At 41.6% G+C, this 27486-nt stretch overlaps 1 protein-coding gene across 13 annotated transcripts; it reads left to right on the top strand.

Moving 5' to 3' along the window:
- On the top strand, positions 1–27486 carry kdm4c (lysine (K)-specific demethylase 4C). 13 transcript variants are annotated; one of them, XM_078945377.1, is made up of 22 exons: positions 1–809; positions 1969–2135; positions 2364–2539; positions 2931–3045; positions 3881–4074; positions 6238–6287; positions 6618–6721; positions 6932–7069; positions 7221–7414; positions 7914–8122; positions 8202–10099; positions 10237–10345; positions 11859–12040; positions 13977–14220; positions 17040–17116; positions 18090–18145; positions 18273–18381; positions 22643–22831; positions 23170–23340; positions 24298–24417; positions 26216–26293; positions 26421–27486. In XM_078945377.1, exons 2-22 carry the CDS (start codon positions 1992–1994, stop codon positions 26559–26561), a joined length of 4698 nt encoding a protein of 1565 aa, XP_078801503.1. In that variant the 5' UTR covers positions 1–809; positions 1969–1991; the 3' UTR covers positions 26562–27486. The 13 variants fall into 13 exon arrangements, with proteins under 13 accessions (XP_078801503.1, XP_078801497.1, XP_078801500.1 ...); XM_078945371.1 differs by having other exon boundaries at positions 10234–10345; positions 26216–26308; XM_078945374.1 differs by having other exon boundaries at positions 7911–8122.

Below are 27486 nucleotides of genomic sequence, written 5' to 3'. Positions count from 1 at the left end.
AGAGCTTTCAAAGTAAAGTAAAAATTCTTAGAATAATTCTAATGTTAGTCGGTGAACGTCAGTATATTGAAAATAAAGTCAATTTTTAAAAATTACTGTCAAAATGTGGCCACTTTTAAATTGTTTTACTTGGCAACATAATGGGTGAAAATGCTGGAACCTTTCCGGTGGACGTTCATGAATAGAGATTTATCTGTGTGTCAACATCCAGGTTGCCAGATCTGCTTGCGTCCCAGTTAGCAGATCTCACAGTGCCTGGATGAGGCTGACGCCTCTCCTTGTCCTTCGGCCATGAGCGCTGCAGGCTGTTGGAGCTCGGAAACGTAGCCGTTCCTCGATGCACGGGGCAGCGGCAGCAGCTGTCATGTGAATCAGCTGGACGAACAAGGAAGGAGACAAACCACAGAACGATCCACAAGTCTGTTAATTTGAGGTACAGCGCTTTCATTCCGGTGCGGGGAGAGGCTCTGTTCAAGGTTTTAGTGCATGCTAGTCGCGGGTGGTGTTAGTATTTGAGCAGCAGCGAGCAAATTTCGTGACTCCAGTGCTGATTTTGTGCAGCTCTGGACGGCTTAGCGTTAGCATAACCCCAAAACACAAGTTGGGTCGCGATCGTTCCCGTCTCGGGCTGCTCGATTTGCAATTTATCGTTTTTTTTTCTTTCTGAAATTGCAAGCTAATATTTATTATTATTTTAAAATCAGCGCATACATTCTTAGTTTTATCATTCTGGAGAATATGAAGTCTCACACGAAGTAGCTCCGGGGCCTGCGTGCAGCCACCTTAGGAGGCATTTAAATCCCACTCGTGTAAGTAACATATCAGCTAACGCTTTAGCTAGGTTAGCATAACAGTTTGTTGCACTTTACTCGCTCTGGCAGCTATCTACTCCGTATACTGAATCGACCCCCGTCATTTCCCATTTTTAGAAAATGAAAAAGGAACTCAAACGACTGCTATAATGTGTTAGCGAGTTAGCTGAGCCAGCAAGGTGCGCTGTTTGTTCAGCCATTGCTTGGCATCATAACATAACGTAAGCTAGCTAGCTAGTTGCGTTGGCAGACAACAAAGATCAGCAGAGCCACAAACCACCAGCGACTAAATAGAAGTCAAACTGCATTTCAGCCGAAATTTTTTTTTCTTCTTAAGTTTATTTTATTTTAGAGCTATTTAGATGCCAACTCTTTAAATACATGTTATCCGGTTTATGCAAATTAACTGTAACCCCCCCCCCCCTCCTTAAAAAATCAACTTTAATCACTTTCTTTCTTTCTCCTGAACTAGTTTCACTATGTAACTACTACCTAGTAAATACGTGTGTTTTGCATTGTCGGGTCATGTGGTTTGCAGTAAAGAAACATGGTTGAGAAAAAAATCCATTAAAACCGCGGAGGTCGTGTGTTTTCCTTTGTGTGTTGTTACAGTAAATTCAGTGTTAGGAGTGGGATGGGTGGGTGGATGGGACAAAAGCTAAAAACTTAGAAATGTACCAGTGGGGCTCACACCATCAAAACATTACACCCGCTGCCGCCATCTAGCGGTCAATTCTTAAAATACACTGCCAAATATTAGATTAAAAAATGTTATTTTGTACTCTGGAAGAGGCCCACACCCTCTTAGCGCAAAAAAAAGTAGGAATTTTGGAAAAATATTTGACATAAAAATGCTAAGTCTTCAAATTAGAAGAAAATCTGTTACTTCAATTATTAATTCACATGTGGACAACAAGAGTATCTGAATTTTAATGTCAAATATGATGTAATTCATGTTTCTTTCTAGTTAAATTTATACTTTCAACATCTGGAATACTTTTATTGTTCAGCATATCATGTATAGCAAGCGCAAAACTTAAACAACACAGTGTCGACATGTAAACCTAGTTTTGAACCAAAATTAATGCAGCAAAAACAATGAAGTGGATTTTGTATTTTCTTTTATGTATATTTTTTCATTTGTATTATTTTTCAGGTTGTAGCAGGTGAGGTGGCAGGATGGCGGGAGCAGGGGTATCCAGCCCTGCAAACCCCACCTGCAAGATTATGACCTTCAGGCCCACGATGGAAGAATTTGAAGACTTTAACAAGTACCTGGTCTATATGGAGTCCCAGGGTGCACATCGGGCCGGCTTGGCTAAGGTTAGCACAGATTTGAGCCTTTTTTTCCTTCAGATTTGAGCCTTTTTTTTTCTTCAGTCAATCTGCACATTATTGCATCACTTTGGATTCATTCTTGCTTCACTACAAAAAGTAAAAAAGACAAGCTGAACTCATAAAAATGATATAAAAACAACTGTTTAACAATCAAAGTTTGAATATGTTTGGATTTATTGTCTGAAAATGCAGTCTTTGCCTTTGGTCTTTCAGGTCATTCCTCCTAAAGGGTGGAAACCTCGGCGTACGTATGACGATATTGACAACTTGATGATCGACGCTCCCATCCAGCAGATGGTGGCCGGCCAGTCGGGGCTTTTCACTCAATACAACATCCAGAAAAAGCCTCTGAGCGTGCAGGAGTTCAGACGGTTGGCTAACAGTGACATGTGAGTGTCTTTGAGCTTTCTAGGACTGCTTGAGGGAGAGTTGACGGATATTTTAACATCATAACTTACAGGAAACAGGAGGGAGGGCTCCTTAGAAATAAAAACGTCTGTCCTTCAAGAACTTTTTTTTTCTGTTGAAAATATTTGTTTAAAATGTTGACACACAGTCACACATTTGTTTGTGAGTTTTTACCTTTTTCTTTATTTTTTGAAGACAGTTAAATTCACACAAATGTGTGAATGAACATCGCCAGCTGTAATATTTTAAAATCTGCTTTAAAAACATTTTTTTTAAATCTATGTATTTTTGTATGGGGTGCTGTTTGAGTTTTAAGATGTCACCTGTTTGTCTTACCGACCAATGAGCATCCATCTTTGTGCCCGCTCGCAGGTACTGCACACCTCGCTACCTGAACTACGAAGACCTTGAGAGGAAATACTGGAAGAACCTCACGTTTGTGTCGCCCATATATGGTGCTGATGTCAGTGGGAGTCTTTATGATGAGGTAGAGGATTTCCAGCATCTCCATCCGCGTTTGTTTGTTTTTGCTTTTTTTTTTGTTTTGATCACAGAAATGCACAAAAGATTTTCTAAATTAAGTTTTCCCAAACATTAAATACAAGTAGAGCATTAAAAGGTGTAGTGAATCTTTATTGCAAGCAATAAAATGAGAATAATCAGTAGATCACCACATTATTAGAGGGGATGGAGGCATAATTGTTAAAACTTCCAGACCTCCAAACTGAGGCCTTTTCTTGAGGCACTTTAGTCCACCTTATTTTCCAGAGGTTTTCCATACTTTTCGTTTCTGATCCGGCTGTCGATGGTCTGACCGGGTTCCTCCCAAATCTTTCGTTTTTCCCCTAAACTTTACTGCTTCGCTGCATATGTGGATAATGGAAGTCCTATTCAAGATCATTTCCTTTGTTTGGACCAGGACATTAAATGTAATTTGGAAAAATGGTCATAAAAAAGGTTGGATAACAGCTCAAAAGTTTTAGTTTTAAACTTGCACAAAAGTTTTCAGGGATTTTAGACTAATTTATGAAACACATAGGCACCATAGTTATTTTGGTAACTCGCACAAACTTGAACAAAATAGTTTTAAAATAGTTTAAAGATGTCTGTTTCAGGAACACAAGCAAAGTTTTCAAAAAGTAAAACCTTCGTTATTGGTAGCTGCTGTTACATTAATTCTGCTTTTATGGTCATTCGATGTTCACTTTTGTTCCGAAAAAGTTTGGAATTCTGCTGAAACAACAGAACAAAATGAGTGTCATCCCAATGAGGTACGACGATTGCTCTTAAAAATACAGCTGATCAAACTCATGGTTTCCCAGGATGTGGAGGAGTGGAACATTGGCCACCTGAACTCCATCCTAGACGTCATCGAAGAGGACTGCGGGGTTTCCATACAGGGGGTCAACACTCCGTATCTATACTTTGGCATGTGGAAGACCACCTTCTCCTGGCACACTGAAGATATGGACCTGTACAGCATCAACTACCTTCATTTTGGAGAGCCCAAGTCCTGGTGAGTGTGAATGTGTGTAAGGAGGGGCTCTTTGAATGCAGAATGTGAGTTCATTCATTATGTGCAAAATATCCAGAGTTATTTGGAGAAACCAAGTTAACCCAATGACAAACTTGTTTGTTATTTGTAATTGGTTACCTGTCTGAACTCTTACCAGCTCGGCTGGCTGACGATCCAGTGAAAAGATGGAAAATGACAATTTTTTAAAATCCTACTAAAATAATATTTGTCATCATCCTTAAACCATTATTTTCTGTTTTTTTCCTTTTGAGTAAAAAACAAATCCAAGTAGAAATGCTAGTGTATTTGTGACGTAGAAAATACGCTGGGCGGGGACACAAGGTCCCTGCTCTGCTCCATTCTGATGCATCCCTTTGCAGACAAATAGATCCGTGTACGTCTTGGTTTTCCTCGTCTGAGCTGGTATCTGGCTTGAAAATGTACGGCTGGATAGTCCGGTATTGCTCCCCATTTTTGTAGTACCTGTAATGTTAGGTTGGGGGTGTGAGGGGCTGGAAGTAAGCAGGAAAGACTGTAAACAGAAAGCTCTCAGTAACAATACGGTCCTGCCCACAACTCACAAGTGGGACTCTGATTGGAGTGGGATTTAAGTGGTTAAAAAGTTTTATATTTTTTAATTTAAATTTAGGATTTCAGACTTGAATACTACATATATGTATTTACCAGATGACAAATCTTCCATCATATTTTAAACTTCATTATTCAAAGGCAAGTCAGATTCATTCGCTGTATAGACTCAGTCTAATAATAGGATCTTAAAGGAGGTTGGTCACCGTAGGTGACGATTACAGAATGGGTGAAAAATGCAGAGTAGTGAGGAAAAAAAGGGGGTCTGGCTTTTTTTTCCCCCTTTTTTTTCTCACTGTGGAGAAACCTCTGCTCATTAGAGCGGTGAACCCTGCAACCCCCACAGGGATCAGTGTCACAGCCAGACAGTGACACACATGCACACTTACAAGGAGCAGCCTTATGTGCCAAGGTCCTCCACATACATATTCTTATCATCTTCTGCACACACTCGCGTGTGCTCCCATTCTGTTGCTTTTTTGACAACTCATCTCTCCAGGGAAGCAGCTTTAAAAAAAAAAAAAAAAAACGGCGCCTCCTCTCCGTCCCACATTCCCTCTCTGTTGCACCTCCACCTGAGGGTTGTGTCCCTGTCTCACCGAGTCCCCCCATTGCCGTGTTAAGCTGACAGGTGACACGATGACAGAAACGCCGCGGACCTGAGGGCGGTTGGAGCGAGTCAAATAAAATGTCGACTCAAACCTTCAGGGATTTCTTCTGTCACGCTCCCCAGTTTTGTTGCTGAGAACTTTTGGAAAAATGTTAAATCCAGGTTGCATCAGCAGTGCAGCACAGAAAAAAGGTGGAATGAAGTGGGTTAAATATTTCACTGGCTTATAACACGACGGTAATCAGCAATCACCGATTGTTTTTATGAAATTACAGACACATGAGGACGTTTGTGCATCAAATTAGTTACTCTGCTGTAATGGATAGCAGTGAAAAGGATTCAATCAATTGAATTGGTTTGTCATGTTGAACAGATATCTAAAAAAATCCACAATTTCTTCCCATCCAGGCTGGATTATTGCAAAACTTGACATTTGAATTATTCCTGAAGGTTTCCTCAGTTTGTTGGTGCATCTGAAATAGTTCCCCGGTTACCTTTAACCTATTAAAACATTTCTAACTTCTTCTTTTGGTAATTATTTTATGGCTAAACTAGAAAATAAAATAAAAGATTTTACATAAACGTACTTGTCAGGGACATCCTACGAGGGCTCTTGTATTCCAGACTGCAGAACTGCTTGTTCTCTCCAGGATTTTCAGCTCAAACCTTCAGTGTCCAGGCTCCTCTGCTACTAAACTACTAGTCGAATGATATAATTCATAAAATAGACGGGGATTTCTGTGCGGCATTCATCCTTCTTTTTTACTCTCCCTCTTTTGGAGGGGCCACCCCTCTCCTGTGAACGCACAGCGAGCGGATTCTGTGAAGACGCTCAAGAATATAGGACATAGCACACAAATCCACCACTTGATGGCAGCCTTGAAATTCTCTGTGCGGCACTAAAGCTGCCATAGCGACGTATTAATAAAATAACAGTTTCCTTTTCTCATCTCTGCTTATATAAGGTATGCCATCCCTCCTGAACACGGGAAGAGACTGGAGCGTCTGGCTACAGGTGACACAACATGTGCAGTGTCATTGTATTGGAAATAATTCAATGATTAAATAACATTCTACAGAAGTATGCGCAGTGAGACTTCTTGACTATAAAAGTTTCCCACAAGAAATTAATTCATTTGTGTATCTATTATACTGTTATTTTTTCTAAGAGAAATGTTTAAATATGAACTTACAGTTGGTATAACGTTTGGATACTCAAGATGAAGGACAATTTATTTTAAATAACGTTAAAAAGCATTGGTGCTATCAAGTGCTGAAAAGCTTCTTCTATAGATAGATATTAGGACTGGTGAACTCTCTTTGATGGTGTCTTCTTGTTTGACAGGTTTCTTCCCAAACAGCTTCAAAGGATGTGAGGCTTTTCTCCGTCACAAGATGACTCTAATCTCCCCGTCCATCCTGAAGAAGTATGGAATTCCCTTTGATAAGGTAACCTGTCATTCCCATGAAGAAAAAAAGAAAAACAAAATTCTTCTTCACTTTTTTACTACTTTGTCCACTGACTGAAATAAGCACTGACTTGAAGAAATTTACACCAAAATATTTTTATTTCCATGTTTTCTGCCCCCAAACGAGCGCCATTTCATGTTGCATCACTCTAAAAACTTATTTCCCTTCCTTCCCGTTATTAAATGTCAGATTACTCAGGAAGCTGGGGAGTTTATGATCACCTTCCCGTATGGGTACCATGCTGGATTCAATCATGGCTTCAACTGTGCAGAATCCACGAACTTTGCCACCGTGCGCTGGATTGACTACGGCAAAGTGGCCACCCAGGTAATCTCAGGTTATCCCTCCTACAGAGTCTATTTATGTATGATTAGAATGAAAAGCTATCAAAGTGCTGCCGTAAACAGAAGCATAACATAGGATCTTTTTTAAAGACGACACATCACAATACTCTCTTTTTATTCTTTTTCTTTTTTAGTGTACATGTAGCAAGGACATGGTCAAAATATCCATGGAGCCCTTCGTAAAGCGCTTTCAGCCCGACCGGTACGCAGCATGGATGTTGGGGAAGGATTCTGCCGTCATTGACCACACCCTGGCCACTCCGGGTACAACACCAGAACTGCAGAGCTGGCTGCACCGGCGCCGGAAGGCCAAGTCTTCCAGCAAGGGGTACTGTTTCCAAGTAGCACAACATCTTTACAGTTATAACTATAGACACACAGAAACACACCATCTCACTGGGCTTTGGGATTTTGATAAATAGAAAGAAATTACAAAGGAGTTTTGAAAATGTCTCAATTCGAAACATTTGGTGGTCTCTGCATCAACAAAAAATTCTTCCATTCCCTTTTCAAATCCTATTATCAAAGTCGTATGTAGACTCATTTTTTCATTTAGTGGAAATTTTGATCCGATTTGAAATATATCTTGTACTACTAAATGGATAAATATGATTTATTTTAATATTTTACGACGGTGACTCTAATTATTCTGTTAACCTTGGGCACTAATTTTGATTGTCATCTTATTAAAAACTGGTGACTTCTAGGGTTTGGAGCTATAAATATTAGAGAAAAAAAAGCCACGTCTTCATAAAAGAAAAGCTGTTTTATGTTTTTGGTCATTTTGAGTCTCAGTCTTCTTTGTTTCACCTCCCTCCTTACAGCAGCAGCCACTCGCGCATGCACTCCAAGCGCCTCAGGACCTCGGAAGAGCCAGTTGGACTCGATGAGGGCTTAGCACTAAAGGGAAGCAAAAAAAAAGGTTCTGGTGGTCCGTCTGGGCCCAAAGTACGAAAATCAGTTACTGGGGCAGCATGCAAGAAGAAAGTATCTGAGTCCAACCAAAGCCAGAATATAAACTCTGTGCAGCTCTCTGGTAAGAAGTGATTATAACTTGCTGTGCAACAAGTCAGCTTTCCATTTTATTTATTAGTGTATATATATATTTTTGACAGGTGCTTGCAGACAGATGTGCGTTGTCAAAGTAAATCGAGTTGAGAGTAAAGGTTTGGGCTTTTCCTTTAAGAGCGACGCACAGAACTCTGACTCGCCTGCTTCGCCGATAAATGACGAGGAAAAAAGATCCCCGACAGAGATTCCCGGCGTTCCCCAGTCCCTGTCAAGGTCAACAAGCCCGATCCCCGAAAGTCAAATATCAAACCCTAAGGTCATTCAAATGCAGCCCGGAGCCAAAGAAAAGAGGAGTTTGTCCTCTGTGTCGCAAAATTGCTTGGACTCTGTCAGAATTCCTCCCCTAGAAGCCAACAACATCAGTTTACCTTGCCACACGAATATTTCTACTGAAACCATAACGGACTCGTTCCCCCTTCAATCCCAGATAAATGGTTCCTCCTCTTTAAGCCAGTCTTTGAATGCTGACAGCAACACGGACATCCAGGATCACAATAACACTGTTAAAGCAGAGAAAATACACACCCGTGTTGACCCCACATGCATTAAACAACACTCCACCACAGAAGCACTTTATAATCTTAAGAGTGAGCCAGCAGAGGGGGGTAGTTGCACATCAAATGCCTCTCTTGCTCCTTTGCAACACAACTGCAGGGCTGGGAAAAGATCGGTCGAGGAAAACCTGTTCCCTCCCGTGCTCCAGCAGGCCGCAGTGGATATGCCTCGACTCACGCCGGAGCCAGAGGACAAGGCTGGAATCTGCCCTTTGCCCCCGGTCTTAACCCAAGAAATGCCCTCCCTCACCCCCGCCACAGACGAGGGCTTGGCTTTCCCAAAGCCAAGCGCGTCTAGCAACCAGGTGGCACCTGTGCTACAGAGGGAGACTCTGACCGAGCTGCCCGTCCATTGTCACGCCGAAAACCAACGTGAAGGAGCCGATGCAAAGCTGTCGGCAGAAGCAGGAAAACGTGCCAACCACGGAGAGGCAGGACACAGAGGAAACACGGCTCATTGGAGTGCTAGTGGTTTGCAGGAAAAAACATCTGCCGGTGTCCATGAAACGCTAATAATTTCCCCCGTCACTCCAGCAAACCATCCGGTGGAGATGGAAAAGTGTCCCGCTGGACATGGGGGTGCAGTCCACAGCCAACTGGCTCAAAGAACTGCAAGTCCAAGAGAACCACATCCCAACTCGGAAGAAAAGAATCAAGATGACTCCAAAGACGCAGTTCAAATGGGCGGCAGCGTCTCGAGTGACACGAACCAGAAGTTCTCAGCTCCTGTCCCTCCATTACCTACCCATAATGCCAACCACACACTATCGCATCTCAGCCAGTTCACTACACACCCCTCCTCTGACTCTCCTTCTTCCTACATGGAGGCTAAAACCTTCTCCAGTGGCATCTGGAAAAACTTTAGCTCCCAGGAGCCTTCAGCTCTCATCCAGGGTCTGAACCCAGAGCTCCCTTCGAATTTTTCCCACGACCCACTAACATACACCATGTGGAGCGAACCTCTATGTAAGCAGGTCACAGACCTGGAAGTCCCGGGACAAGACCTCTGTCGGTCCAAAAACCAGGAAGATGGTGGTGTTGCTTTCACCTGGGCCCAACTGGAGCCCACTTCTCTCCTATCTATTGGTGCTATTGAGCCCCTGGGGCTCTGTGAGGAGGACCAGCCTCAAAGAGGAGAGGCGAACAGGGCAGAATCTTTGTCCAAAGGACGGGAACTTGGGGGACAAAGGGAGGTGGACGAGAGGATGTACTCTGAGATGCTGGTGTCACTGGGCACTGCAGCAGAGCAGGACACAGCCTCCGACATGGAGGAGGGAACATCTGATGAAGAGGAGCAGCTAAGCAGCGGAAAGGAGAGCAGTAGCAGCTCGTCTGAGGAAGAGGAGGACTCAAGTGAATGTGACGACTCAGGCCTGCAGCCTGGCGAGGTTTGTTCCCCTGATTTTTGTTTACTCGTCTAACTTTAGATATGCTTTTTCGCAAAAGAAAGGCTCATCATACGCTCCTTTACCAGCTTCCAGTGACCTCCTGTCTGTTTTTTTTTCTTTTCTTTTGTCCTTAGCAGTACCCCGCCCTCACAAAGAAGACCACTAAGAGCTGGCGCCACCCACTCAGGAAACCCACCGCCAGAGCTGTGCCCACTGCCGTCAAGCAACAGACCACCAGCGACGAGGGTGGGCGCATTTGCACACTCGCTCACAGCTCATTGGGAAATTAGCTTTAAAACAGACTTCAGTCATTTCAGCGAGACGTTTCCTGTGGTGGTTTGTTGCGCAAGAGTGCTAAGAGAGCTGCGATAGAGTGGAACCAGGCCGGAAACCATAAAACTTTGACTTGTTGTGGTCAACCAAAACACAGCTGCCAAACTTTTCTTTCACATTGATTGGATTTCCAGGCTCTGTAGCATTGTCTTGGTTCATGATGGGGTATTTTAACAAGGCAAATAGCATGTTAAAATGCCTTGAAGCTGTAAACTAAAAATGAAACCAATTGAGTCAAGTAAATGTTTTCTGGTACATTTTCACTTTTCCATGTTCAAGCACCTCCCAGCTTTACATCATGTGAGACCTCTGATGGCTAAACGAACATAAACCAAGCCGAATTAATTCTCAGACTTTAGCATAGTGACTTTGTGATGGATAATCCTTGTTTTAACGATGTCTGAGGGAGGGTCCGCCTCAGCAAAGGAAAAATTAGATGCACCCACAAACACATTTGTTCCCTCCGTGATTTATAAAAGAGAAAAAAAGAAGACGAATGACTTTGCAATTAAAAAATATAAATGAAACCATAAAAAGCCTGTTCTGTGATGATGACAGCTTAATTTTTAGGGCGGTTTTATAAAGAGACAGGCGGTTGTTAAGTTAATTGTGGTGTCGAAATGGCAAAGAACATGTTTTTTTTTTTCTGCCTTTGAAAAATATATGTGAAATATGACACGACGCTGTCTTTTTCTGAGCTCAATTAAAAAATAAGTATAGCAGGAATCTCCACTCTGTCTAAAAGAATATGCTTTGTTTGAGAGATTTCTGTCTTTTGATGCTGCAATTTAAATCCAGATTCAAAAAAAGAAAACAAAAGTCCCATAGTAATTATTTGGGGTCACTAACAGTCAGAGGGAAATGAAATAACACGGTATTTTTGTTCTAGCCGCGGATTTAGGGCGACAGTGGCTCAGGTGGTTGAGCAGGTCGTCCAATGACCGAAGGGTTGGCGGTTCGATCCCCGCTCCCACCAGCCAAGTGTTGTTGTGTCCTTGGGCAAGACACTTCACCCTCCTTGCCTCCAGTGTGGCTCCACTGGTGTGTGAATGAGCATGAATGCTCCCGGTGATGGTCAGAGGGGCCGTAGGCGCGAAATGGCAGCCACGCCTCTGTCAGTCTGCCCCAGGGCAGCTGTGGCTACAACCGTAGCTTACCGTCACCAAGTATGAATGAGGAGTGAATGAATAATGGACACACTGTAAGCGCTTTGAGTGTCTTGAAAAGCGCAGATAAATCCAATCCATTATTATTATTATTATTGTTATTATTATTTTTGAAGAAGGGATCAACAGTTTTAACATAAATTCTTTCAGCATTTTTTTCAGAGGTTACACGTCTTGTCATTTTAAAATAATAGTATGTTTTGAAATGATAAATAAATTGAATTTTAATTTGGAATTATTATTATTTTTTTTTTACTCAGAGCCCTCTGAAGCAAGCTTGGCAGAGGAAGAGGAGCAGGAACTGGAGCCGTGGGCAAAGCCTCTTGTTCACCTTTGGCAAAACCGAAAACCTTGCTTTGCAGCAGAGAAAGAATACAATGCTCATGCCGCCAGCATGCAGCCGTACTGCGCTGTCTGCACACTCTTTATGCCCTATTATCAGGTACAAAGATCAATGCAAATCTGTTTTTCATTTCACACTTTTATATGCCTAAAAGACTCAGTTTTGAAGTTTTTTTTTTGTGTAAGACAGGATTTTAAAGGCACAAAAACAGGTAAATCTTTCATTTTCCAGGATCAAATTCAGAACTAAGTCTTAATTTTAACCCAGCTGGAGGTGGAATCTGTTCCCCAAGTTTGGTTAGACAAAAACTTGTGTATGAACTGTAAATGAGAACTGGACGGAGTGTTTCCTCCCCTCTCACGTTCCAAACGGGAAGTACCTGCTGGCTCCAAGACGCCAAAATGCCATAGATGTCTACAGAGAAATAAACAGCCATTACTTACTTCTATTGGTCAGAATAACCACTCTTGCTCTGCTGTATTTTATTAACATGTTCTTGCTAATCCTATCTTTTTTTCATGATATTGTTATTTGTAGTGCAAGGTTTCGAGTTATAATTTGCGTTTGATAGACAGGTAGGGGTGTGGACACCCAACAAGCTCACTAATGACTGGCAAGAGTGAAAATCCTGAGTTAAACCAATCACTGCTTGCTAATGGCGTTTGGCTCCAATGTGGTGGCATCTGTATCGTAGCAAACAAATGTCTGAATTGACTTGATTTTGTTGGATCCGGATGTGAGTCAATTTCTACGGATGATGTCACACTCACTCAGTCCAGTTCTTTTATACACTCAGTGGTGTGCATCCTGCAAATCAGCTGTAGCTCCTGCACAGCTTTGACTTAGCAACCGATGGAAGATGCCAGCAAAAAGAAGAGAAGCCAGAAAAACACAACAAAAGTGTTTTCCTAAAGCGTTTTAATGCCACAAGTTCCCCACTGAAGCACGTACTAACTGTCATCTTATCAAACTGTTTCAGGTGTTCCAGTTTATTCACAGTTCAAAGTCAGATGGAGAGCACACCATTCATTTTAGCGGTATCTTCATCAGCTTTCTGACTGATGTGACATTGAAGGCTGTAGCATCTACCAGTAAATCCTGTAAAGAAGAACATGAACAGACTAGCGAGTGGCTGTGGGAACGCTCCTGCTCTATTAAACTAACACATTTTCCTAAAACTTCACACAGCTTTAACTTAAGACCCACTCAGATGAAAATTGTGTTGTTTTTTTAACATGTTCTTGTGGCAGTTTTCTGATGAATTAAGAAATTATGCTTATAATTACATTTCGCAATATTTATTAAGTAAAGTTGTTGTGAATCGGAAGAAAGAATGTCGTTGAAAAATGAGCTTATTTGCAATGTAGAAAATGCCTAAGGCTGGCCACAAGCTGGCTGCTCCGCTCCATTCTGATGCATCCACTCGATGCATGAATGTTGTCTGAGCCGACATCTGGCTCCAACTGTACCACTGGAGAGGTCCAATATTGCTCGCCATTTTTGTAGCACCAATTTATGTTTAGTTGGAGTTGCGAGGGGATGGAAGGTGGCCGTAGAAAGTGTATACAAAGGGATGGTGGGGACAGCCTTACAGTCCCGTCTACAACTCAGAGGTGAATTTCTAAGGAACTCCTGTCATTCCGCAGAAACTATGTCTTAGAAAACTGCATAGCTTTTTTGGGTTTTGCCATAAATGTCAAAATCATGATTAGAAGACCACTTGAAACGCTTTTACTATAGATCAAAAGATGAACAGAGTGGAGCTTTAAAGTTTTGCCTTTTTTAACATTTTGACAATGGAGAGATCAAAAATACAAATCAAAAACAATTAAAATATTGCTAAAAATTGTGATTTTCCTAACTAAAATTACATCAATATATTGATGTACAGGGATTGATTAATCTGAAGCAGGAAAAAACAGGAAGTTTGGGTTTCTTACTTAGACACTAGAGGTCATATCTGACTAAAAGATGTTACTCAGAAGTTTCCCTTTTGCTTTTTTGCCACTTTTGTTTTGCCTTCAAACATCTGCAGGCTGAGGACAAGGCTAAGGATTGTCAATCCGCTTCAGCTGAGGACAGCCCCAGATCTGTTTCTGCAGCAGAGAGCCCAGAACTCCCACCAGGAGAGATGAGGAGGACCAAACCTCTGGTCCCAGAGATCTGCTTTTCCTTCCGGGAGCAAAACTCTCCCCCAACCCCGACAAACCCGTTACTCCAGGAGGACGGCACCTCTCCTCTACTCTACTGCCAGAGCTGCTGCCTGCAAGTTCACGCCAGTGCGTACAAAGACACACATAGTGAATGAATGAAAGATGAAGGATGTCTTCCATGATAGATGCAGGTGTTTACTGATGCTAAACTTGAAGGGGTTTGTTTACCACCAGGGAAGACAAAGCCATCTATTCTCAAACATTGTGCTCGTCCTTCTGATGTCATAATTGTAGGGTCAGCAGGTTTATGTCTCTGCCCCCTCCCCTACCCCAGCGGTTTCAAGTACCGTAAATTCCGGACTACAAAGCGCACCCGATTACAAGCCGCACCCACCCATATTCACGTGTTTGACTGCTTTTATAAATATACAAGCCGCGTCAGAGTACAAGACGCGCATGTGATAGCCGATTTTGTCATCCTGACAGATCACGCCCAGCATCCCAGAGTGAGTGCAATTCATTAGCACATTGTGGGTGGTGCCAATTTTGCCTCTGGGTCACGTATTTGAGTGTATCGACATCTGACAAACAGCATGGACCTCTATTCTGTTCACAAGTCCCTCAGTTATGGTGTATTTATTTCATTTTTTTTTTTTACTTATTGACAATCTAGGTATCTAACATAAAATTACAAACAGTAACCATATAATCAACATTACATCCCTCAGTTATATTGAGGAAATTTACATCCGCGATTCCACATTTCCCATGAGTCTTAGGGGCTAAAGGCGGGGCCAACGCCCGGCTCGCCATTCTGTTGTACGTGTTTAAGAATGAGCAGCAGTGCATGGAGGGGTGAACGGGAAAAGCTCTCCTTCCGCTTGTGTCGCAGCAGCGTTATGGGAGTAACAGGACTGGTTAGAAAACACAACGGTAAAATACAGCAGCGGCGACTGAAAAGCGCGCGCCTCAGCGCGATACGCGCGCCTCAGTGCGGCGCGTGCGTCAGAATTCAGAAGCCTCTGCACTCCGCGGACGCCTCTGCGCTCCGCTCCCGCCCTGCGCGCTCCTTGTCTCCCCTTCCTATCTACTCCGACACCTCTGGCCAGGGCGACTTCAAGGAGGAGCACTTCGTCCCCGTTGCGCCGGTGGATGGAGCAAATCGTTTCTGTGCAGAGCAATCGGACTTAAAACTGTACGTTTTGTGTATGAGGGGCGGATGCGATGTTACGTGTGGGAGCCTTCAGACTGCCATCGGCCCCGCAGCTCAATCAGCAGGAGAAGATGTCTCCAGCTCACACGGAGGCTGTGAGTTTTTCAAAGCAAAATTCCGCTTTTACGGTTTCCTTAGAAACCGTAAATGGAGTGTACATTCACTCCATGCGCTGTTCTCTCCGTCACGCAGCAAACCGGCTTTTCCAAACCCGTTGGTGACGGTGGACTTTTTTACGCTGCTTTTAACGATTGCTTTTAACTTGAAAGCTTCATCATATTGTAGCGGCGATCACGTGCACGTTGGGTCTAATGGCCCCAAAGGATTCTGGGATGCGGCCGGGCATGCGTGTTTCGTTTTGTTGAACCATGACTGAAGTGTCTAAGACCTGAAGTCAAGTTCATGCTGTTTGGCTGCTAAGAGGTGTGTTGAATAAAAATGCCTCGTGCTTGGTGTTAGATAGAGAATACAAACTATTCACTGAGTTCGAAAATACGTACATGGCGGCCGCCAATTAAATCCCTAAATTAGGCCGCCAATTAAATCCATAAATTAGCCGCGTCACTGAAAAAGCCGCAGGGCTGTAAGCGCAGGAAAAAAGTAGCGGCTTGTAGTCCGGAAATTACGGTATTTAATTTCCCTCGTCAGCCGAACAAGAGCGAATTGTCTGTCTGATCAGAAGTCAGACTCACACGTGCGCACGTTGCTTTTGTGTCCGTCTCATCCCGATCCTTCGTTCCAATAACCAGCCCCCCCCTCCTGAAATCCTTTACCTTAAAAGGGGCATCGTTATCCCAGTATGCTTTGAATGTCATTGTTTTTTTTCCCCTTCTTTTCTGTATCCATCACTCATCTGAAAGTATGTCCCACCACATCTTTCACTCTGCTGGACTGGTGTGTGTGTGTGTGTGTGCGTGAGTGTGTGCCCAGCAGCTGTACTACATTTGTGTTTACTTTGTTTGAGTTGGTGTAGGAGGAATGGTGGATGTCACCCGACACCGCTGAAAAAAGCCAACACGTGTCGTTTAAAGATGCAAGAAGTAGATGTAGCTTTTTCTCCACTGCTGTCATTTGAGCCTAAGAAAGGAAACAGAGGTGGGCTGAGATTTTAGTTTTGGTTTGTTGATGGATAGTCGAAGCACAGTGTGGAGATATGCAGACTCAAAAGTAAAAAAAAAAAAAAATCGCATTGGTTGTTTATTTCTGCTTCCATTTCCTGGATTTTAACCCAGATTTAGGCGACTCGTGTTTGTTTAGCTAAAACCCAAATTTATCTCTGTTTGTCAGTTTGAGGGTTGGCAGGATTAATATTTAGTATAAAACATTTGTTTTACTTACCAAAAACCCACCTTAAACTACCCAGCTTGAACGCTTCCTCCTGGTTTTGTTTGCCTTTCATTCTCATCGCCGCACAAACAGACCCCCCCCCCCTCCTGCATCCACACTCGTTCAAGCAGACCAGCGCCATCTCAGTTTCCACTCCGTCTGCAGTTCTCTGCATGTCTACATGGAACAATACCACTTCAATAGAAGTCAAGAATCTGTGGAAATAATGTTGATGTGGCACTTTGGAGCTCATAAGAGATTTACCATTTCCTGTCAAGTCTGTTTTTTTTCCCTTTAATTCTATGGATCTGGCCTTGAGTTTAACACCCCCCACACCTCACATCACCACTCGTATTTGAGAAAAATATTGTTCCTTCTGACTAACCTCCTTCTCTGCTTCCTTCAGGCTGCTACGGTGTCATGGCAGATGGCATTCATGAACAGTGGTTGTGTGATCGCTGCGCGCAGGGAAGCTTCACAGCTGTAAGACACAATTTTACCCTGCAAGTGTTTTTTCTCACGCCTTCTGATCTCGTAGGCTGTTTTAAAAAACCACAACAAAAACTAGAAGAATAAATATGAGTTTGTTGGGACAAGACTTCCTTCACAGAACCTTTAGTGACAAAACTTTGGAAATACACAACATTTTCTGTCGGTTTTAGTTGTTTTTACAGATTTTGTCTTGAGAAAACTAGAAAACTAAGCGGTATTTTTTTCACAATGTCTACAACATTGCCCCACTTTTTATACCGTAGTTCCTCATTTTTTGTATTTCGCATTACGTTTTAAAAACTAACCAACTGTAGGTGAAATCAGCTTTTTTTTTCTTTTTACAATTATTATAGATTTTTTAAGACTAAAACTCGTCACTACACACTTTATACACTTTTGTCAGACGGGTATTAGTATTTTTTTACATTTTTGTCTCTTGTTTAAACTCTCAATATGTTCAGTAGAATAGAATGAAAACAAAGACCTGATTTATCAAGATTAACACAACATGGAGGAGATTGATTGAGGGTGCTGCCAGCCAATCAGGACGCAGACAACAATGCACTGTAAAAAAAAAAAAAAAGCAAAATTCCAAAAAGAGGCAGTGAAAGGTGAACTGCATTACAGAAGTCTCTTAGTCCCTTGTTCATCGCAAGAGTTAAGTTCTACAACTAAGCCGCAATAGGTTTTAAGGCTGTAAAAGCCCTCACTACACGCTATGCACTGTTACACTATTACCATTTTCACACTTTTCCCTCTCGTTTAAGCTTCAAAGTTGAGGAAGGAATTCAAATCAGCAAATGCGTGAAACTGCAAATATTGAAATAATATTGAAGAAGCGGGGGAACACTGGACACCACAAATGTCAGAAAAGGCTAACTCACAAACATGATGCATCTGTTTAGGAAGTGTTTGCAACCCATGTGACTGTTGGTGACCCACTAATATCTGTCTCTGCTCTCAGGAGTGCTGTCTGTGTAACCTCAGAGGGGGGGCTCTGAAGAAAACCCAAAACGACAAGTGAGATATGCTTCCGCTCAAAGATTATCTCTGCATATTTATCCTTCTTCTCCAGGGTTCTGCTTAATTGTCTTTTTATCTTAATTATCCCAATGTGTTCGACTGTTCAATGTGTGTTTGTGTGTAGATGGGCCCATGTGATGTGTGCGGTAGCACTGCCAGAGGCGAGGTTCACCGATGAAGTCCAGAAGAGTCCCATTGACACCAGCAGGATCCCCGTGCAGCGCTACAAGCTGGTGAGCAAACACGCACACGCCTTCGGGGCTGGCCTCGTCTCTTTAATGAGGTCTTCAAAGCCCTAATTAACTGTGTGAGACGAACATGCCCGCAATCAAAGCTAGATAATTACCCGCTATTGGTTGGGAGATGGGGGCGGGGTTTGTGTGCGTTGCTTATTTCCATATTAGATCCGTGTGACAGCTTTGATGTGTGCGTTTGTGTGTAGTTATTGTTTTATACAATGCGTGCACGTTTAAGAGCTGAAATTTTGCCGACATAGTTGGGGCTCTGACTAAATCGGACTCAAACTGAACCACGGAGGTGCGATGGGGCTTTTCAAAAGCTCCCACATGTTTTAGACTTTCTTCTTAGTCTCCTTAAAATAATTTAAACTTTTATATTTTAGTCTGTATGTTGCAAAATGTATTACTTTACAGACACTAAGTGGGACTAGTGACTTTACCCACATGGCATTTACGAGGAAATGGTTTACAGCCTCTCACAACACACTGAAATTATGCTCATTTGGATTTAAAAGCACAAACCACAGCCTCGTTTTCATATCCGTCAGCCAAAATATGAACGGAATTAACTTTAAGCTAGAAAGATATAGATACTATTCAAGCCTTCGAATGTTTGGGCCCGAACTGCTTCTTGATGGGACACTCCTCTCTAGTTTTGTGTGGTTATTTGTCAAGGCCCTTAGTCTTATGTACTAATATGGAGGGGTTGACCTGTGGAGGGTCATAGAGAGGAGCAGTCGCATCTTAAGGAGAGCGCAGGTGTGCCTAAAAATGAAATGCGCCATTTTTGTGCATGTCATAAGTGCATCGTGAAGTATTTTTAGGGAAAATGGAAGTTGTGCGCACTTATGACATTCAAGTAATGCTATTGCACGGTTCCCCCTACGCCACGCTCTCTAGTAAGTCATTAGGAGCTAGAAAGTAGTTGTTAGTAAGGTGCAAGAACGGCCCCTTTACTGACCAGGCGCACAGGTTGTTGAGGTGATAGAATTCTATTCAATTTTATTTTATTCGTATAGCCCAAAATCACAACAACAGTCGTCTCAATGGCCTTCATACTGGTAATTGAAAAAGTAAACATAAAAATCATAAGGATCATTAACACGTAGAATTCAATAGAAAATTCTAAACTAAACTGGGCGTCCCTGCCATTAGACCCTCCTTTGCGGTAAGGAAAAACTCCTAAAAAAAAAAAGAATTCCGGAAAAAGAGAAGAAACCTCAGGGTTGTCCGCATGAAGGAGGGATCCTCCCCCAGGACGGACAGACGTCCTGGGGGAGGACGATTTACCAGAACTCTTAGAGAAGAATTAACTTATCTAACTTTACAACTACATGTGTAAATAGTCCAGCAGATGATCTTCATCCAGATGAAGTGCCCATAGGATACCCACACAAGCTACGCTCTGATTGCATAGCTTCCCAAATTCTAACAGTCAGACTGCATGCAAGGAGCGCACACCTGCGAGCCCCGCGCAGGTCTGCCTACTTATTGCCGGCAGACGGCCTGTATTTACCCAAAAAAACAGTTGTGACTAAGGTTCACATGCGCCACATTTCTAATTAACTATATTCTTTGCTGTCCTTGAAGTAGCAGCTGGCTTTTTATATGCTTTGTGTTTTAAGAATGATTTAATTAAAAAGAAAAACAAAGTTACACAATAGACTTTTTGTAAAAAAAAAAAAAAAAAGGATAAGCACACTTTCTCTCCTTTTCTTAAATTGATTTGCTCTTCAGTTGTTGGTTTACCTTTTATTTATATTTACTTCTTGAGCCACGTGTTTAAAGTTGGACCCATTGCTCCTAAAGCTGCCCAGCACATTCATAATTCACCAGCAGGGGCTGGGTTAACTCACGCACACAGGCGCGTACAAACACACACACACACGTATTCATAATTTACTGTTGGAATGTTCTTAACGCATGACTCAACACAGGAACCCAGAGACACTCAGAGGAAGGCACCAGCTGGAGGAAAGACGTTTTTGGCTCACACACATTCAGAGCATCAAAGTTTGCCGACAAATGTGCTCCATGCTTTCAAGTGCATTGTGTTTTTTTATTTTTTTATTCTATCGCTGTAAACACCGATTTCAACAAAGGTTTGGCTGATGGTCGAGTTTGTCACCGTTCCCATCTTCCCATTTTGACCCGAATAGGTGAACAAAGACAGCTGTGTCAGTTTTTTTTGAAGGACGCTGCTGTCCACAAGGAAGTTAGCTCTGGAAAACCATTTAAGAAATCTAGGGCAGGTTAGTCATCAAGACAACCATCAACTTAAACACTTCACTTGGGAAATAGGGCGGCGAGCACACGGAGCCTTTCATAATGTAACTTTAAAAAAAAAAAAAGTTTGGATTATAATGACTTACTTTGAGCTGAAGCACTTGCATTGCTTTTCCAAAGGAATAAAGTGGAAAATGTCTGCATGCAGAGGGCTCCATCATGCCTGAAATAAGACTTAGGAAGTTACTGTAGAGATTAGAACCAGTTCATCAAAAATCGCTGTTTCAAAGAAACAAATGGGTTTGTTTCAGGGTCCTTGCCTCCAAGGACAAATTGTTTAATGAGGAGGAAAATGCTTTAGGATGATCGGGTAATTATTTGGCTATTCTTACTTCTTCAGTTTAATATCCCCAACTCTTCTTTTTCCATTTTTAAGATGAAATGAATAAATAAACCTTAAATACCCTAGTGACTTTTTTCTCATGATAAGGGAAAACATCTATAGAGGAAATTAAAGTGGAATTTTGTGTATTTCTGAATTCAAATCGTGGTGAATTAAGAGCAGATCAAAAAAAAAATGCTCCTCTGACCATCTATTTGTGACGTAGAAAATATCACAAAGGGGGCCACAAATTGCCTGCTCTGCTTTGTTTCACAACGGAGAGGGGAAAGGGGGGTGGGGTTGCTCTGCACCAATGGTCCCTCCCACGACTCATAGGTGAATTGTAATGAAGTACTGTTGCTTGACTTTGGCCAAAACAGCGTAATCATAACTAAAAAAAAAGACGCAGGGAAGGGTTTTAGGTGGGACTTTAACATTTTTACAAGTACGGTTAAAAAACAAACAAAAAAAAACAAGAAAGACACCAGATTGACTTCTCCTGCAAATTAGACTAACATGCTAAAATAAATCACCATAAAATGCACGACAAAATGGGGAAGCTAAAACAACAGTGACGTTTTAGAACATTCTGCCTGTGCAAATTTGCATCAGCATAGCAGTTATGACCGCATTAAAAAAGGTGAAGCTGCCAATAAAGAAGTAAATGAAGGGATACATGAAATAAAAAAGAATAAGATGCTAAAAATAAAACTGTTCCGGCTTAATTGCACTAAAAATATACTAATACATGTTGAGAAGTCAATGATGTGGGCTGAATGGGTGTAAATACTCCTCTGCTCGCCACACTTTGATCCAGATTCAGTTCTTAAACTTGACTATGAAAGTCTGAATCAGGTCGTTCAATGTTAGCAAATCTAAAACGGGATACAAGGTGTTACAATTTCCCCCATTTTGATGGACAAAGATAACCTAAAGAAAGTTTTTAGCATTGGTGAAAGGAGCACTACAGTATATAGCAGTGAGTCGCGTGTTCGTCACTGTTTCACTCACTTTTTGAAGTCATTATTGGGTTTGTGTAACTGAAACCAAACCTACTAGGTTTCCAAGAAAATTTTTCATGTTTTTGGGGATGCTTGTGTGTTGCAAGACTTTTCTTTTGTAGTCATGTGTTGTTCAAACCTCATCACAAGGGGGGAAAAAATCTCTCAGCAGACATGGCAGCACTACTTCACAGTGAAAACCGCAAACTTGTGGTGTTTTCCTTTCTTTTATTGAACTTTTGCAATTATTTGAGGGTGACTATCACAACTGCGCTCTCCATTTCTTCCAAGTAATTTTGTTTTTACAACGGTCTTCAATCAAAGCACATTCAGAAGACGTCGCAGATGTAATTACGTTGGAGACGCGATGGTTTGGATGACAGTGGAGGTTTGTGACACCACTGAGCGGCGGAGGGCGTCTTGCTGAGTGTTCGTTTCATGTTGCGCTTTTGTTTCACTCCCAGCTGAACATTTGCCCTTTAGATGATGAGATTCAGGCATCATTGAGTTTGTATTTTTTTTTATCCAGCCAGGCTGGGATTGCTGCTTTACAAACACAACCACGCTGAAACACAAAGAAGTCGTTTTCCTAACAACAACAGTTTTAGGTTTGATGCATTGTGTTTTTTAAAAAACGTGTTTGCAGAAGTGCATCTACTGCCGGAATCGCTGCACGGGGAAGCGGCAGGCTTGTATCCAGTGTTCGTGCGGCCGGTGTCCCACCTCCTTTCACGTGACCTGTGCCCACGCTGCGGGCGTGGTCATGGAGCCGGATGACTGGCCTTATGTGGTGTCAGTCACCTGCCACAGACACCAGTCGCGGATTTCCTCAGCTGTAAGTTGGACCGGAGCAGCTGCTTGTGTGAACTGATGATCAGTATCATTGACTGTATAGGACAACTGGACTGAGTGAGTGTCATTTTGGGGCACCAAACGCACTGTTACTTCATATTTTGTGACTTTGTTGGATGAAAGGAGCTAGGTATATTCATTTTGGTTCATGTTGAAGCTTTTTAAATGCACTTTTCTACAAATAAAAGTTGAATTTCCCATCAACATTCGTCACTGTAACGAACGAGCTTCCGCCTGCCGCTTACAGATGTCACAAAGGAATTCAGTCTGTACATTCTGTTCTTCTGTGCTGCTCTAATTGCTCCTCTTCGTCTGAACTAGAAACAGCGCGCCAACCAAGCTCCCATCTCTCTGGGCCAGACTGTGATCTCCAAGCACAAGAACCTGCGTTACTACAGCTCCAAAGTTACCCAGATCAGTTCCCAGACCTTCTACGAGGTCATGTTTGATGACGGCTCCTTCTCCAATGACACCTACCCCGAGGACATTGTGGTGAGGTTATGCTTAATTAGACGCCCTTTCATTGAATCCCATCACATTTGAACAAGGTCGTATCAAATATTAAAGCCTCTAGATTTAGGGAAAATATCGCATTTGCTGGTCGGTCTTAAAAAAGTTAGATTTTTCTTTAAAAGCACCCAAACGTCTCATCAAAAACATCTATAATGTGTAGTTAAAGTTAGGGCTGTTGTTAGTCTAATGCAGATTTCTCATTAATGTTGGGACTTTACATAAGAGTCGAAGGCCAGATACCTAAAGAGGTGCACAGATATTCAAAAAAACAGCCGTGTTTATACAGATTGTGAGGTGGGGATGTGCATGCTTTACGGATATCTATATTTTTAAAACTATTTAGGCCTTTAAAGTTAGTGAAAAAGTGTAAAAAAAAGTTGCATTTAAAGTGCAAAGTTCAGAAGTTGTAAAAAAAAAAAAACGGATGTTTTTTAGTCTGTTTTAAAGCAGCTTTAAAAAGAAAGAAAGCATGATCAAATCTCTTTTTCTTTTTCTGTTTTAATCATACATGACTTGCAGTACTTTAGGAAAGACGTTTAAATGTTAATAACCGGAAGCAACATTTTACCTGAAATTTTGGAACCCATCAGTCATATAGATGGATATGAATCCAACAAATATGAATCCAACAAGACTGGGGGAAGAAAAGATCAGAAGTAGGAGGCTACTCACAGGAATACTTCACTTGCTAAAAAGTTTGTTTGAACCATGTCTAACCACACAGAATGAAAGGTTCCAAAAGGGATTTGAAAAGCCGTTTTCTAGAAGTTTTGCTGTAACCGGCAAGTTAGAAACAAGTTCAATCCTTAAGAAACTTTTAGGTACAAATACTCGTTCTAAAACCTTAAAAAAACACGTTTGTCATCTCCAAATTTACTTTATATTTTAAATGTTCTTTTTTTGTGGTTCTAAAACTGTCCTTTTTTGTGTTTTCAGAGTAGAGACTGTGTAAATCGGGGTCCTCCAGAAGTGGGTGAAGCTGTTCAAGTAAAATGGCCTGACGGACTTTTTTACGGTGCTAAATATCTGGGATCCAACGTCTCTCACATGTTCCAGGTAAAAGCACCTGAACGGAATAAACCTTTTTTTTTTTTCTTCATGGTTCTACAGTGACATGCGTGCATGACCTAGCATAGGGAAACACATTAGAAGCATTTGTGTGCGACCACGTGGAAGCAGCAGGTACGCGAATGACCCAGTTTTGCTTAGGAGGAGCATCGACACAGAAGTGAAGTTGTCGGATTCTTTTAGAACGGTTATTGTGAGTCCTCTGACGTAGTCTGGGTCCCCGCGGTCTACATCCGGTAAGGTGGCCACAAGTGGGGAAAAAAAAAAAAAAGGCTACTTAGGGTATTCAGGAAGCCGTTTAAGTCGCTGTGACTGGAAGGAACATTGAAAGCGATGAGAGGACAAAAAAAAATAAGAGTTCAGAGACAGCAAGGGAGGATGTGTCAAGAGAAAAGATGGAATGTCTAAGACCATGAGGGAGGGGGGGGGTATGAAGGAGGTGACAATCTGCATTATTCAAACTCATTCTATTATTCATTAACTAAGAGTCCTGGGGCTTGCACTTAAAGCTTTATTTAGTTGAGCAGGGCGTCAACCATTAGTTATGCACAAATGCATCTATGAAGCAGACACTCAGATGCACATGGGCCTGTTTTTTTTTGTTTTTTTAAGACTGAACAAGGAATGTCCATTGTCAGGATATGTTTAGTTATGTCACAGTTCCAGGCGTCACTCTAGGAACTACATTTTCGCAGCACAAAACCTACTTTTCTCCCTTCTTTTTAAAAGAAGAAAATAACACTTTTTATCTTAATAAACTTATTTTAACAACAGACACAAGACTAAAAATCATATCTAATTGTGCAATATTGATATCATTAACCCAAAATGTCACATGGCTTGATGCTGACTGAGGCAGGTAGAGTTTTCCAGATTGTTAGAGTTGCTTGATTTCAAAATAATAGTAGTTTGGTAAAAGTAAAAAATGAGTCAAAACTTCTTTAGTAGTTCTGAACATGTCTAACACTGAAGTAAAAAAATAACTTATCAATTTAGTTTTTTTCTCAGCTATTGAAATAAAAAATTGAATTGACCCCAAACATTTTTTCAGAACAAAAAATCTTCCACAAATTTTTTTGATGCACAGTATTGTTTTATCCCCCTGATATGATAGATGTTGATGTCTAAGATTCAGAAATTACGTGGGATTTTTTTTTTTAAGTTTAAAAATCCAATAAGTGCAATTTTCCAGTTTATATATAATGTATATTTTTAAAAATGTTTTAAATGATGGTTTCACTCCTCATCGCTTTTGCTTTACAAGCATTGCAACATATTGTTTAACATATATGGATATTAAAGTAAAAGTGTGATTCAGCAAAACTACTCTTTGGAGGACAAACTAAGATCTACAGCGGTAGCTTGACTGAGTAACAATTTTCCCTCAAATGTACTAGTGTAGTTTTTAAACTTCTGCCGAAGTCCCACTCTGATCATCTTATGACCTATTTTAAGTGTTCTATGATTGTCGTTTTTAGGCAAAAATTTCAAAAACTTTTATCGTTTTCTAGGACAGTAGATCATTAGGAATTCACCTCTGAGTTGTTGATGAAGAGCAACACCGCCTCCTCTTCCCCTCCCCGTTGCTGAGATTTATTTTCCGTCACAGATACTTTTCTCAAACTGCAGCTTTTTGTCTGCTCCTGATTCACAATGATTTGAATAAAGAAATACTCTTTGTAAATGTCCTCCATCAAGAGAAAAACTCCCCAAAAACATGTTTAAAAGCACCTTTTTCCTTGGAGTGGATCTCTAAGAAGCTCTGAATGTTGGGTTTTAACTTCAGGTGGAGTTTGAGGATGGATCTCAGGTGCTGGCCAAAAGAGAGGACGTCTATACTTTAGATGAAGACCTCCCTAAAAAGGTGAAGCGCAGACTTGTAAGTATTAGACTTACTGGTCAAGACAAACCTGTAACTTTGATGCCTAAACGTCTTTTATGAGTCTGTTTCTTGATGTAACTCTTGTGTGTTTTCTTTTGCCTCTGTTTAGTCAACAGCCTCAAGCATGCGCTTTCAAGATGCCTTCTTCACCACACAGGGAGAGAGGAAACGACAGAGGACGCCAAATTCACGCTTCCAGAATGACTTTGTGGCCCTGCCGGGCCTCCGTACAACTGCCAAAAGCACATGAGAGCAGCAGGGTTACAAAGAGGAAAAAAAACGAAATGACGGCAGCATTAATGAGAAACAAACACACTGAATTAGCAGTGGCTCTACAGTGAGGCGCTTGCGTTTCGACTGAGCCGGTGCTCGGGATCTTCTTCCATCCGAAGAGCGGAACCCACACAGCTTTGCTGTCAGAGATGGGAGGAAGTGATGTAAGGGATGATGTTGACTTTGCTTTGTGCTGCTGATACGTTTGATGGGACTGGTACAGAGTGAGTAACAGAGGGCGTCGCCGCCTCAGTTGCCTGGAGATTTTTTACATCCATCAGGGAAAAGAGACGTGACTCAAATGGTCAAGTCACCCATTTTTTTTATTTAACTTTTTTTTTTTTTTCCTCAGAAGTGATCTTTTTCTAGGTATCTATGGTAGTTTATTTTTCCTTGGGGGTGGTATTGAGGGATGTCTTCAGTTTATTTGTTTTGTTTTGATTTGACATGTTCACGTGTGTTCCTCATGATCTCCTCGCATGTTCAACACTGTCCTATAACTGCTTCTGCCGGGCTGCGTCCAGCGACACTACACTGGCCTCCTCTCTGCATCTTTTTTTGTCTTCAGTCTGGAACAACTCAAATCTGCGACTGGTGTAATTTTATGACATGAACACAGAAAAAAAAAAACAACAAAAAATAGATCTGTCTTAATTTCTTCGGGAAAATGCTTAGACAGGAAGCCATGATTTGATGTAGGACTGTGTGTCCCTCTAACAATGAGTGAATGAAACAAATAGTTGAAATTATTTAAAATTTGTATTTATTTTTGGCTTGCTATAGTAAAAAAAAACTGTTGCTAACTGCTGTAAGGAAAACAATAAAAAATAAATATTTTTTCTTGTTTTTCTTTTTTAAATTGCTATATAAATCAAATTTGAAAAATAAATGATTTTCTGGAA

This window comes from Oryzias latipes, chromosome 1 (assembly GCF_053564925.1).
Source record: "Oryzias latipes strain Hd-rR chromosome 1, Olatipes_Hd-rR_3.1".
Lineage (NCBI taxonomy): Eukaryota > Metazoa > Chordata > Actinopteri > Beloniformes > Adrianichthyidae > Oryzias > Oryzias latipes.
The sequence above is the reverse complement of the archived record's forward strand: the minus strand, read 5'-3'. Positions and strand labels throughout refer to the sequence as shown.

What these genes read in the sequence shown, in the direction of transcription:
- kdm4c (XM_078945367.1), top strand. Translation starts at nt 1,992, where the DNA reads ATGGCGGGAGCAGGGGTATCCAGCCCTGCAAACCCCACCTGCAAGATT. An exon ending in ATCGGGCCGGCTTGGCTAAG is followed by an intron (nt 2,136 to 2,363) that starts GTTAGCACAGAT and finishes TTGGTCTTTCAG; the next exon opens with GTCATTCCTCCTAAAGGGTG. An exon ending in ATGGAATTCCCTTTGATAAG is followed by an intron (nt 6,722 to 6,931) that starts GTAACCTGTCAT and finishes ATTAAATGTCAG; the next exon opens with ATTACTCAGGAAGCTGGGGA.